Genomic DNA, 12,872 nt, shown 5'->3' on the forward strand with positions numbered 1-12,872 from the left:
AAGAAAGGAAGGAGGAAGAAAAGAAAGATTATAGGCATGCACCACCATGCCTGACTTCTTTCTTTTTTCTTTTTATTTCCTTCTATCCCCACCCCTACCAACCCCCTTACTGAAGATTGAACCCAATGGCAAGCACTTTACCAATGAGCTACATCCCCAGTCCTTTTTACTTTTTGAGACAGGGTCTCACTAAGTTGCCCTGGCTGGCATGGAACTTTACATCCTCCTGCTTCAGCTTCCCAAAGTTGCTAGGATTATAGATGTGTGCCATTTTATCCAACCCTAGCTCCTTTAAAAAAAAAATTTAGTTGTAGATGGTCACAACGCCTTTATTTATTTATCTATATGTGGTGCTGAGGATCAAACCCAGGGCCTCACACATGCTAGGTGAGTGCTCTACCACTGAGCCACAACCCCAGCCCTCTTTTCTTTCTTTCTTTTCTTTAAGACGGGATCTTGCTAAGTTGTCAAGGCTGCCCTCAAACTTGACTTCCTCTTGTCACAGCTTTTCAAGTAGCTGGTACAGCTGGCATTACAGATGTGCACCACCACAACCAACTCTTCTTTACACTTTGTAAAGTGTAAAATGTTGACAATAACTCAGTCTTTTTAACAAATGTTTATTGCACATTTACTATGTCATACATATTATCTTGTTAAAATTTCAATCTTCACAGCAACCCTTTGAGGTAGATATTAATCTTCCTCTTACAGATGAGGGAACTGAGGCTCAGGGAGGGCATATGACTTACCAGAAGTGCCCTGGGGCAATTTTCAGAGAACAGATTTGGGCCACATGCATCTGTACTCATGCACCAGTCCACCTGCCCTACATCCTGGGGGACCATGTCTGCCTGCAGGCCTCTCCCCAGGCCTCAGCATTTACCTCTGAAGTAGACAGGGAGTCAGTGGATGTTTCCTGAGATGATGGCAAGGTCTCAGTTGCACCTGCTACTGAGATAACACTGAGAAAAGTCCAGCCTCTTACTCCCCACACCCTTTTTTTTTTTTTTAACAGAACACTGGGAGAGGGATATCAGTTTTAATCTGTTTAGATCTTTACAGGCACTTTTCTTTTTTACAAGTTTGGAAACTTGAGGGATCCTTGAGGGAAGCACAAGGGATGAATATCAGTTCCCAAATCCCTGACTCCGGAGCCAACCTCAGGGTTCAGTCAGTGCCAAGGTGAAGTTGAAGTACAGCTGGTGGGAGCTGCTCACCCGCATTCCTCGAAGATGTCTGGGTAGTGCCGGAAGAGCACTGGCGGGTCCCGGTCACCTCGGACTGGGGCCCGAGGCACAGCCCGGATGCCAGGCCTCCGGCCCCGCCGCCCCCCAGAGCAGGAGCGATGGATCCACTGGTGAGCTTCCACCGCGAACTTCCTCTTGAAGCGCATGCCACATTCAGGGCAGGGGAAGGGCCGCTCGCCCGAGTGCATGCGCCGATGGCTGACCAGCAGCGACGGGTAGGTGAAGCGGCGGCCGCAGTCTGCACATACATGACGCCGCTGGTTTGCCTGAGCATCCACACTGGCCACGGGTACTGGGGACTGTGCACGTGCCGTCTGATCCCAGGCAACTTTCACGGGCAGCTGTGCTCTCGCAGAGGCCTTGCTAGTAGTGGAGTCAGGGTTGTGTTTAACAAACTCTTCATGCTGCTCCTTCCCAGGAGTCATCCCTCTTCTTCTGGCCGTAGGACCTTCCTTGGGTTCCAACTTCTCCTTGTTTGGGATGTCTCCTGGGAAACAGGTATTAAGGTACATTTTAAAACACTTTTGCATAAATCATCTCAGGTTATAGGTTGCTTTTTACTTATGAAGTGCTGAAAAAAAATACTGCCAGTAATTAACCTTTGGTGGAAGGTGAACAGATCTCCTTCCTCATGTGTCAAATGGAAACAATAATGGTTTCTTGACTTCATAAGATCCATGGGAGGATTAAATGAATAATGCATAGTCAGCACTTTGCTCCAGTTCACTTCCCTGGGGGTTGATGAGGGAAAAAGACCCAAGTTAATCAATTACCAGTATTTTCCCTGATACCACTTTGGCTTGCTTGAGAAATGTGAAAAAGTAGACTGGAAGCCACTTCCATTGTTAAGGACATTTGAGTTGTTCTTGAAAAGGGAAGAATGGTGTTTTCTATCAGAGGGACTTGGAAACCTGAGTCTTGGACTTGGGCTCCTGGCATCAACATGACTACTGTCTCAAGTTCTGCAAACTTGTACTAGGTCTGCCTTCTTTCCTCTTCTAGTATCCAACATAGGTTGGTTCTTTCATTAGAGATGTTGGGATTGAGGACCTGAAAGAAAACTTTGCTAGGAAGAGTATCAAGGGGGGGATGGGAGGAGACCTGGGACAACCCCTCACCTCTCAGAGCTCCTCCCAGGCTTTCCCCCTCCTCAGGATCCTGGGCGGCGGAGCTCCAAGCCTCACTCTCCTGTTCCATCCAAGAGATGAGGGCTGGTTTGGGGCCTGGGAATCCTGGGAGAGAACAGGGATCACAGTGCCGGCCTGAGAGGCTGTCCTGGAAGATGGCATCCCCCTGCCACAGTGAGGGCACCTCCTCAGAACTTATGCTCAACCTGAACAGAGTCTGCAATGCTCTGGATGAAGCGGATACGGAAGGGTAAGACTCCCGGGGGAGTACCTGAAGCCCCGGGAATGGGAGGTGGCTGGCGCCGTTGGTGGACTAGTGCGGGGTGAGGGCTCACGATCCACTGGGTCCTTCTGTGTCATGTCCCCCAGGAAACCCGGTGAAGGAGGGGGGCTCTGGCCAGGGGCCTCACCGAGCGCGCCCAGGTGGCCGTAGGTCTCGCGCATCACGTCCCGGTACAGCACCCTCTGCGCGGGCCGCAGGCACCCCCACTCCTCCGGGGAGAAGTACACGGCCACGTCCGCGAAGCTCACGGCCCCGGGCTCCCTGCAACCTGGCCGGGTCTCCCTGGGTCTCAGCGCCAGGAGCTGGGCTGGGGGCGGCGCCATGGGGTTTCCAACCCCGAGTAGCGGCAGCCTAGTCCCTGAGGCCACCGCCTCCCGGCTCCTGGCCTCAGCTTTCTTCGTCCACGGGAAGGGTTGCCCAGGCCCGGGCCCCGCCCAGCCTCGGCGTCCGAACGCTGCCGGGAATGGGAACCGAAATAGTAGGGACTAGCTACTAGGGATTCGGGGATGGGGACAAATAAAACTCCTTGGTGTTTATTCACTTCATGGCCGCTTGGACATAGACACCCGGGTTAAAGGACCCGGAAGGTGCCTTCAGAAAATATGGCGACAATTTGGCTTCAGTTGCCACTGGTTGTTCTTGAGGGCGCCGCTTCTTTTAAGCATATCAAATATGGCGCTTTCTGGCTTCTCTGGCATCAGCGTCTCATTTGCCCTGAAATATAATGGCTGCTTCAGGAGTTTTCCCCGCCCTCCTTGTCCCCGGGGCCCCTTCTTTTGGTGTGGCAGGAGGACTGACTGGAAAGTCGAGGAAAACTTTCTTGCCCTCAAGAAAGATGGACGCAGCTCACTCCACCTCTCTGTACCCACAACAGACAGCGGTTGATGATTGGCTGTAACCGCAGGAAGAAGCTGCGCTGTGATTGGTCCGGATCGGCTGGGCGTTTGAAACAGAACCTGAATCTTCCTTAGGCGGACTGGAGCTCAAGAAGAACCTTGGCGGCTTTGGTGCCTGAGAATTGGTCCACCACGGTTTCCCCCGTACCTTTCAGCAGCGGGATCTAGAATCTGGACCCCAGCTCTTGCGGGAAGACACTGTAGCAAAACCTGGATACAGCGGTCCAGGTAGAAAACAGCATGTGTTTACAGCTGCGGAGCCAACAGGACCCTTTGTATATGCGAGATTCCGCTTGCCCTGGCTCTGGGATATGCCTGTAATTCCAGATACACCGGAGGCTGGGGCCGGAGGATCGCAAGTTCGAGGCCAGCCTCAACAACTTAGCGAGCTCCTGTCTCAAAGCAAAAAATAAAGGGGCTGGGGATGTAACTCAGTTGTAGAGCACCGGTGGGTTTAACCCCCAATACTGCAAAAGAAAAAAAGTAATATAACCAGGTTTGTTATGTAAAGAGGAGTACTTTAAACTCCCCCTATTTCTTTTCTTTTTTTTTTAATTTTTAAAAATTTTTAATTATAGATGGACACAATATCTTTATTTATTTTTATGTGGTGATGTGATCAAACCCAGTGCCTCACATGAGCAAGGCAAGTGCTCTGCCACTGAGCCACAACCCCCATTTCTTGAAGGAAACGATTTCTCTTTATTAATTTGAGTTATAATATACATACAGTAAAATACCCAAATCTTCGATGTAAGATTCCTTGAGTTTTAACACATGTAACTGTTACCCAGAACAAGACTGGGACATGGATGTCACCTCTGAATGTTTCCTTGTGTACCCTTTCCGGTCATTTTTTTTTTTTAATATTTATTTTTTAGTTGTAGTGCTCTACCACTGAGCCACAACCCCAGCCCCACTTTTTAAAATTGACACGTTAATATTGCACGTTTGGGGAATACTGTCTGATGATGTTTTGATACATGTAGACGTTGTGTAATATTCAAATCAGGATAAGCATATCCATCCCCTCAAGTATCTATTGTTTCTTTGTAGTGAAAACATTCACAACAGTGAATTATCGTACTGCATATTTCAAAAAACCTAGAAAGAAGAATTCTTCTTTTTGAAACATATAGTACAATTATCGTTATCTGGAGTTAACATGCCTTGCAGAACACCAGAACCTATTTCCCATACAGTCAAAACTTTTATTGTGGTAAAATACATAGATAAAATAGATAGACTAACCATTTTAAGCCTTCCTGTTCCGTGGTACTTAGGACATTCACAATATACCACACAATATACCACTATCATCACTTTGGTGTTTTTATCACCCCATAAGGAAACATCCCACCCATTTAGCAGCCTCTTCCATCCTCTCCTTCTCCACCCAGCCCCTGACAACCACTAATCTGCTGTCTCTATGGAACTGCTTTTTCTCGATATTTTATATAAATTCATTTATCCGTTCATTAGTTGATGGACATCTGAATTTCTACCTTTTGGCTATTGTGAATAGTGCTGCTATAAACATTTGTGTATAGGGTTTTTGTTGTTGTTGTTTAACAACTTTATTGAAATACAATTTGCTGACTGTACAATCCACCCATTTAAAGTGTCCAGTTCTATTTTTTTTTTTTTTTTTTTGGTACTAGAGTTTGAACCCAGGGATGCTTAACCACTGAGCCACACCCCCCTCCATTTTATTTAGAGACAAGGTCTCACTTGAGTTGCTTAGGGCCTTGGTAAATTGCTGAGGATGGTTTTGAACTCACGATCCTCTTACCTCAGCCTCCCAAGCCGCTGGGATTATAGGCATGCACCACTGTACCAGCTCAGTTTGGTAGTTTAATTTGCCACTTTAATCATTTTAAAGTTTACAGTCCGGCAGCATTTAATACTTTTACAATGTTATGCAACCATTATTACTATATAGTTCCAAAATGTTTTCTTGAGTCCAAAAGGAAATCCAGAATCCATTGAGCAGTCAATTCCCATTCCTCTCCTCTCCCTCCAGCCCTTGGTCACCTCTAATCTACTCTGTGCATGTTTGAATTTGTCTGTTCTAAATGTTTCATATAAATAGAGTCATATGATAATTGCCCTTTTTTATAATTTGACTTTTTTTTATTTTTATTTTTTGTAGTTGTAGATGGACAGAATGCCTTTCCTTTATTTTTTTATGTGGTGCTGAGGATTGAACCCAGTGCCTCATGCATGCTAGGCAAATGCTCTACCACTGAGCTACAGCCCCAGCCCCATAATCTGACTTATTTTACTTAATTTCAAGGTAAATCCATTTTGTAGCATATATTAGGATTTCACTCCTCTTTTTTAAAAATTGTGATATATGTAACAAAGTTAACCATTTTAAGTGTAGATTCACGTTGTGCAACCATTACTCCAACTATCTCCAGAACATTTTCATCTTCCCATGTTGGGTCAATACATTTTTAATGCTCTGAGTTGTTTCTTTTAGAACTTTAATTTGGTGGGGTGGGGGTGGGGTGGGATACAGGGTATTGAACCCAGGGGCACTTTACCACTGAACTACACCCCAGCCATTTTTATTTTGAGACAAGGTCCCACTGAATTGCTGAGGCTGGCCTCTAACTTTCAATCCTCCTACCTCAACCTCCTAAAACTGTTGGGATGCTGGGATTATGTGCTGGCTGCTGTTTTTTGATATACCAATTTTTATCATTATCTAGGGCATACTGCTGTGATGCTATCACAAATCAAAACTAGGTACTAAAGTAGTAAAGATAGATTTTAATCTGTAATACACTACTGCAGTGAGGAAAGGAGCCCAATGTGAGCTGAACTCAACTTTGGTTTGTACAGCTGCCACTGAGCACTTTAAAGAGGGGAATGAAGGGATCAGGAAGGGGCTGCTGGTCCATGTGAAACATGCCTGGGTTTGCTAACAAGATTTAACTGATGCTTATTAAAGTTAAGCTCCTACCCTCCCACAAAGGCTGGGCGAAAGTCCCCTGTCTCCAGATGTTGGCTGGAACACACAGTAGATTCTTTTTTTTTTTTTTTTAAAGAGAGAGGAGAGAGAATTTTTTTTTAATATTTATTTTTTAGTTTTCTGTGGACACAACATCTTTTATTTTTATGTGGTGCTGAGGATCGAACCCAGTGCCCCGCACATGCCAGGCAAGCGCGTTACCGCTTGAGCCACATCCCCAGCCCACAGTAGATTCTTTTGGCAGCCTTGAATTTTCTCAGGCAGGAACTTTAAGGGGTTGGTGGGATCACTCTGTGAGTGTGGTCTGGAGCTGTTAGAAACTATGTCAGTGTTTATAGTACAAGGCTGAGCTAAAGGAGAAATTGCTCAGTTTGGTCAAGGAGAGAATCTTTCTCCATACTTGCTGCTTTAGATTCCAGCCCCTTTCTCACCTCTATTCCCAACACACTTAATGAAATCTTTGTAAATATTCTCTGTATGTGCTTGTTGTTTCCTTTCTTATTCAATTGTTTGAGGCTTCTAATTACCTCCCCTCCTTGTGTTATCTACTCCTTCTCCTTTAAGTTGTTCCAAATTATTAAGGATAGTAGCATCAGCTCTCAAATCCATATTTCCCCCTTTGGAAACCTCCTTCCCTGAGTCTCATTCCTCTCTCCAGACTGGACTGGGCCTCATGTATCACCCAGGGTCTCCCTGGGTTGTAACCTCTACTTCCTAGATTCAGTGTTTTCCTCTTTGCGTTTTAGTCAAGATGGGCCATCTTGGTGGCTAGTAGAGATGGACTGTCAGTGCAGATACCTTCATCCTCCCACTTGGAACATTCTTGCAGTCAGGCAGGAAGATGCCGGAAGACTGCTTGCCGAGCTTGGGGCTGGTCACTGGAGAAAACAAATAAGACCCACTGGCCCTGGAGCCACTCTTGGCAGGCGCTCCTGCCTGCCCAAGTTCAGGCCCAACCTCACATTCTTGTTTAATGTTCCTCACTGTAGATAATACTAGGGCCTTTTCAGTCAATTTATATTTTCTGGCCTCCACTGGCTGTTACGGCTGCAATACATTCTGGCTTTTGGTAGGACTTCTGCCATCCCACCTGTTCATGGTTACATTCAGGTTTTATGGCCTGAGCTCTGGCGGTGCCTCCCTGCGCTCATTGTGGTCAGCGGTGCAAAGTGAAGAAATGAGTCTCCTTATTTCTCTATTTTTGAGTCAGGGTCTGGCTGTTTCCCAGGCTAGCCTCTCAAACTCCTGGACTCAAGCCATCTTTCTGCCCCAGAGCGGCTGGGACTAGGGTGTGAGCTACCACACCCAGCGATAGGTGTCCTTTGTTCGATCCGCCACCTCTGTCGGGTATAGACAGGGGACAGGCCGGCTGGCCACCACGGGAGGAGCGGATGCTGCCACTTTCTCATGGCCCCACCACCTGCCCACTCGCCTGTGGGAACACCAATCCCCACTTGCTCCAGATTTTCCGGGGGGGTCCTGGCAGGATCGCCGGGCCTCACCGAGTGCGCCCAGGTGGCCGTAGGTCTCCCGCATCACGTCCCGGTTCAGCGCCCTCAGCGCGGGCCGCAGACACCCCGACTCCTCAGGGGAGAAGGACACGGCCACGTCCGCGAATCTCACTGCCCGCATTCTCTACATTCTTCAGGGGTGGCGCCATGAGAAATCCCTTCAGTGCTTGGCTAAGACAGGTTTCCGAAACACGAAGATATGGTGTAGCTTTCCTATCAGAAAAGCCCACCAGGACCCTTTGTCCTGCCCTTAGCCAAGATGGCGCCTCTCCGGCGTCAACATCCTTGCCTTTCCCCTCTGACCTTACCCTGCGGGAGTAGAGAAACCGGAGGGGAGATTGGACTCCTGGGCGCAACTTACTGAGAGATGGCCTGCGTTGATTGGACGGCGCCGGGAAGCCCGGTAGACAAGGGAGGCTGTGATTGGTCCTTCTGGAGCGGCCTGTTTGAACGAATGAGGATGAAGGAGCGACTGGTCTGAAAGCGGCCGGGGCTGGGGGCCTGCCCTCACTGGCTTTTCGCGGACAGCAGCCTGGGAGAAAGGTTCCGACTGCCTGGCGCAGTTCCTTCCCGCTACTTAGGTGAGACTGCCTACGGATCGGTGAGGTGAGTAGAAGCCGAAGGCGAAGACTGGAGCAGTTAAGCGACTCAAGGGAGCGAGGGGCGGCCCGAGCCACCGGTGCTCGCGATCTCGGCTGGACAGGCCCGCGGCGGCAGGTTCCTACCTCGATTTGATTTAGCTCTGGCTGTGGTCACGGATGCCGTCCCTCTTAGAGATGCAGAGGCCAAGGTGCTGCTTGCAGGCGGCAGAACCGAGACCCAGAGTTCTGAATCCCGGATTCCGTCGAGTGCTTAGTGTAGGGTTCCTACACAAAGTGTCCAAGCCCGACGCGACACACGCCTATCATCTCAGCGACTCGGGAGGCCGAGATGAGGATCGCAAGTTCCAGGCCAGGCTGGGCAACTTAGCGAGAACTGTCTCTAAATAAATAAAAATAAAAAGGACTGGGGGTGTATCTCTTTGGTAGAGCATCCCTGGGTTCAATCTCCGCACATAATAATAATAATAATAATAATAATAATAATAATAATGTTGCGTTACCTCACCCCACAGTCTCCCTTTTACCGTATTAAAAAAAGAATCCTCTGCTGGGTGCGATGGCGCACGCCTGTGATCACAGCGGCTCAGGAGGCTGAAACAGGAGGAACGCAAGGTCGAGGCCAGCCTCAGCAATTTAGCGAGACTCTAAGAAACAGCCAGACCCTGTCTCAAAATTAACAAATTAAAAGGGCTGGGAATGTGGTTCAATGGTAAAGTGTTTCTGGCTTCAATCTCCAGTGCCAAATAAATAAATAAATACTAAAAAACAGCCTTCCTCACCCTTGATGAAATGCTTTGAAATACTTGTTTGGTTTCTTTTTTTCTCTTTGAGGTGCTGGGTGTTGAACACAGGTCCCCTGCATGCTGGGTAAACTCATACCATGAGCCACACTCACAGCCCTATTTGTTTGGTTTTCGAAGTGAGCCTGATGCAGGATATGGGAACTTTGACTTAGTAACAGCAGAAAGGAAAGCAAGTCAGGGGAGAGAACATATGGACAAGGCTTTTATTAGGGTTACTCCTAAGAGAAGGTAGACAGAACTGACCACAGTGTTGTCAGGAGCCAGCCATGAGTGTGTGTGAGCTGTGAGCATTTCAGCACATGAGGGTACTGGCCTGACTGTGCTGCTCTGATTGGGTTGTGCCACCTATGTGTCCTTTTCCCTTGCTCTGCCTTCCATCCCACACAGCACCTGAGATGGGTGTGGCTTTCCTAGATGTCAGTCAATCTGCTGACTGCAAGACATCACCTTGAAACCCAATTCTTTGCTGCCTTATTTGGGTTGAACTTTCTCAAATGTCTTTCCCCCAAATAAATAGGGTTTCAGGCCTGCTCTCTCTCTCTTGCCTGCCTCTCTTGCCTCCCTTGTGGGAGCTGGGGCAGAGGAGCTGTCACTGAACCTCAAGAAAAAGGTACTTTCCGTGTCTGTGTGATTATTTAGTGCCCAGTTCACCTGGAGTGACCCTGACTGATTTAGTCGAGTGTCACAGCACAGTGTCAGGCTGGCTCTGATAATAAAGGGAGAGAGTTATTCATGTGAAAGTGCTATTTGCAAGGGAGGGAGCTAAGATTTAGGAATGTTGATTGTCTTTAGGTATGCTTAAAAGTGTGCTTTTCTTTTCATTTTAACTTCTGGGGAAGGCCCTGTGGAGCCAAGTGTTAGTTTCTCACATTGGGACAATGGTCTGTATAAACATCTTGTGGTAAGTATGGGCTGTTGAAACTGTTAAGAGAACAGGCAGGTGGGAAATGGAAGAGAACACATATCATGGCAGGTAACAAGTTAAGGTCCCTGGGAATTTGCCATTTTGATGGCTTCTCAACCGTTTTTTTCCTTTATGTTGTCCTTGGAGAGTCATGGCAAGATCAACCTGCCCCTAATGGTGCACCTGGTGTCTGAAGTTGGTAAAGTTGTTTAAGGGGTAATTAGGCATACCAAGCTTTTGCTACTTAACAAGCTATGAGTTGAGTAGGAGAGCAGAGGAGGGGGAAAAAGAAAACACGTTTTGCTATTTGGGGGGGTGGGGTACCGGGAATTGAACTCTATCACTGAGTCACATCCCTAGCTCTATTTTGTGTTTTATTAGCAATAGGTTCTCACTGAGTTACTTAGTACCTCACTAAATTGAGGCTGGCTTTGAACTCACAATCCTCTTGCCTCCATCTTCTGAGCCACTTGGGTTACAGTTGTGCACCACTGCACCCAGCTATGTTTTGCTGTTTTTAAATGGCTGTTTGGTCATGTTTGTGCAGGAATGCATTTGCCCTTTGTCCCTATGATGGTGTCTGTCTCAAAACTACACCCCTGATTTGCAAACCTATTCTGTATCTGAATTTAAAACATCTTTGCTTGTATTTTAACTTTGTCTATGACTTCTTGGTTGACTACTCCCACACTGGAGGGTCCGGAAGATATACCTTTGTCCAATGTACTTTGAAAACTAGATATGTGATGGGGCTGGTGTTATGATTCAACGGTAGAGCACTTGCCTAGCACGTGCAAGGTTCTGGGTTTGATCCTCAGCACTGTTGAGAGCCACAGCCAAAGGGGCCCCAGCAAACTTCCAGCTGCCAGCAAACTTCCAGCTGCTGGCTGATGATTGGCTCACAGCGGCCCCAGCAACATCTAGCTGATTGGCTCCTCGGCCCCAGCAACATCTAGCTGATTGGCTCCTCTGCGGTGATGCTCATTGGACTGTTTCCCTGCCCTTTCAGACCACGGAGCTGCTCATTGGGGGACTTTTTTGGCTCCGCCCACGTGACCCAGCCAATCGGCCTCAAGAGCAGGAGGATTGTGGGAGGGAGAGAGAAGCTTGTGGGGGAGAGAAAGGCTTGTGGAAAGCCGGTGGTGGCAGTTGAGGCTCTGAGGGTTTTTCCTGAGAGACTATTTTGTTTGTCGTGTGTGGTTCTAAAAATAAAGTTAGTTTCTTTTGACAAGTGGCTCCTGATTGTGCCCAGCCAGACTGCGGCATTTGGTGGCTCGCACGGGGAGCGACTGAGGGTAAGTGAACTGCTCGCCCCTGAGGGCAGGGCGAGAGGATGGGTAGCCATTTTAAGATTCTTCTTTTGTTATTTTGTTTCACTTTTGTTTTAAGTTGCCTGTCCCTGGAGATGTGTAAGATGGAAGAAAAACCGCTCACATCTGAGGAACAGATAGGGAGAAAGGACGGATGGACATTTCAGGAGGCTATTATAATGATTTTGTGTTGTTCCAATTTTGTTTCACTCAGTTTCAGTTTTGTTAGGCGTTATCTTGTTGGGTTGTATTATAGTAGAAATACGGGATCAGAAATTAGTAAAAAACAAACTGAAAGAGTGTTAAGTAAATTGTTAGAGGAAGGAGGCATCTCAGTAAAATCAAGAACAATCAGGGCATACGTTGATACAATACAAAAATGTAGCCCATGGCTTTTTAAGGAGGAGTTGTTAAATATATCACAATGGAACCATCATGGTGAAGATTTAAAAAGAATAGAAAAGAAAAGCCCAGGGACTCTGCCAGTTGGCACATTGCCATTGTGGACATTCGTATCTTGTTTGCTTAGTCCAAAGCCTTCAGTTCAGACAATGGTAGAGGAAGGAGAAGACATAATGATTCAAGTAAAAGAGAAGGTCTCTCAAGCTAGTCAGACAGAGAAAGAAAGTGTAAAACAGAAAAAGCCATCAGGGGGAAAGTTACAACAGGAGACTGCTACTAACACCTTTCTATCACCAGAGGACGTAAATGTCCAACTAACAAGGCCACCTCCATATGCTGGGAGGTCCCCAACCCCCGCAGTTGATAGTTGGGATCCTGAGACAAGATCTCAAATATTAACATGTCCTGTATTTGAGGCAGGAGGGCAGCGATTTTACCAAGTTTTAAATTTCAAAACAGTGAAGCAGCTAAAAGAGGCTGTAACAACCTATGGTCCTCAAGCACCCTTCACTGTAAGCTTGGTCGAATCCATTAACAACTTGAACATGACGCCAGCAGATTGGGCTAATATGTGTAAAGCTGTGCTAAATGGAGGACAATACCTGTTATGGAAGGTTGCCAATGAGGAATTTTGCAAGGAGACGGCTAGGCGAAATGCAGCAGCTGGTTATCCTCAGAGAAATCTAGATATGTTGTTAGGAAAGGGACCTTATGAGGATCAGCAGCAACAAATTGCATATGATCCTGGCGTATACGCACAAATTGCTGCAGATGCAATTAAGGCATGGAAGACTTTACAAGGAC

At 47.2% G+C, this 12,872-nt stretch overlaps 1 protein-coding gene and 1 long non-coding RNA gene across 3 annotated transcripts; one reads left to right on the forward strand and one right to left on the reverse strand.

Annotated features, from left to right (window-relative positions):
* Window positions 1–604: 604 nt before the first annotated feature.
* Znf688 (zinc finger protein 688) lies at window positions 605–3,325 on the reverse strand. Of its 2 annotated transcripts, XM_046454356.2 has the most exons (3): window positions 2,788–3,322; window positions 2,369–2,482; window positions 605–1,737 (listed from the first exon to the last, which is right to left on the reverse strand). In XM_046454356.2, the coding sequence occupies exons 1-3, from the start codon at window positions 2,981–2,983 to the stop codon at window positions 1,217–1,219; spliced, it is 831 nt and encodes a 276-aa protein (XP_046310312.1). In that variant the 5' UTR covers window positions 2,984–3,322; the 3' UTR covers window positions 605–1,216. The 2 variants fall into 2 exon arrangements, with proteins under 2 accessions (XP_046310312.1, XP_046310313.1); XM_046454357.2 differs by lacking the exon at window positions 2,369–2,482 and having other exon boundaries at window positions 2,788–3,325.
* Window positions 2,470–5,167, forward strand: LOC124099324 (uncharacterized). The gene is made up of 2 exons (XR_006853927.2): window positions 2,470–2,627; window positions 3,535–5,167. It is a non-coding gene; the product is annotated as an uncharacterized LOC124099324 (long non-coding RNA).
* The last annotated feature ends 7,705 nt before the right edge of the window (window positions 5,168–12,872 follow it).

The sequence above is a fragment of the Marmota monax genome, unplaced genomic scaffold (genome assembly GCF_021218885.2).
Source record: "Marmota monax isolate L192 unplaced genomic scaffold, Marmota_monax_Labrador192_F-V1.1 WCK01_AAM20220418_F8-fsc00086, whole genome shotgun sequence".
In the NCBI taxonomy this organism is placed as follows: Eukaryota; Metazoa; Chordata; class Mammalia; order Rodentia; family Sciuridae; genus Marmota; species Marmota monax.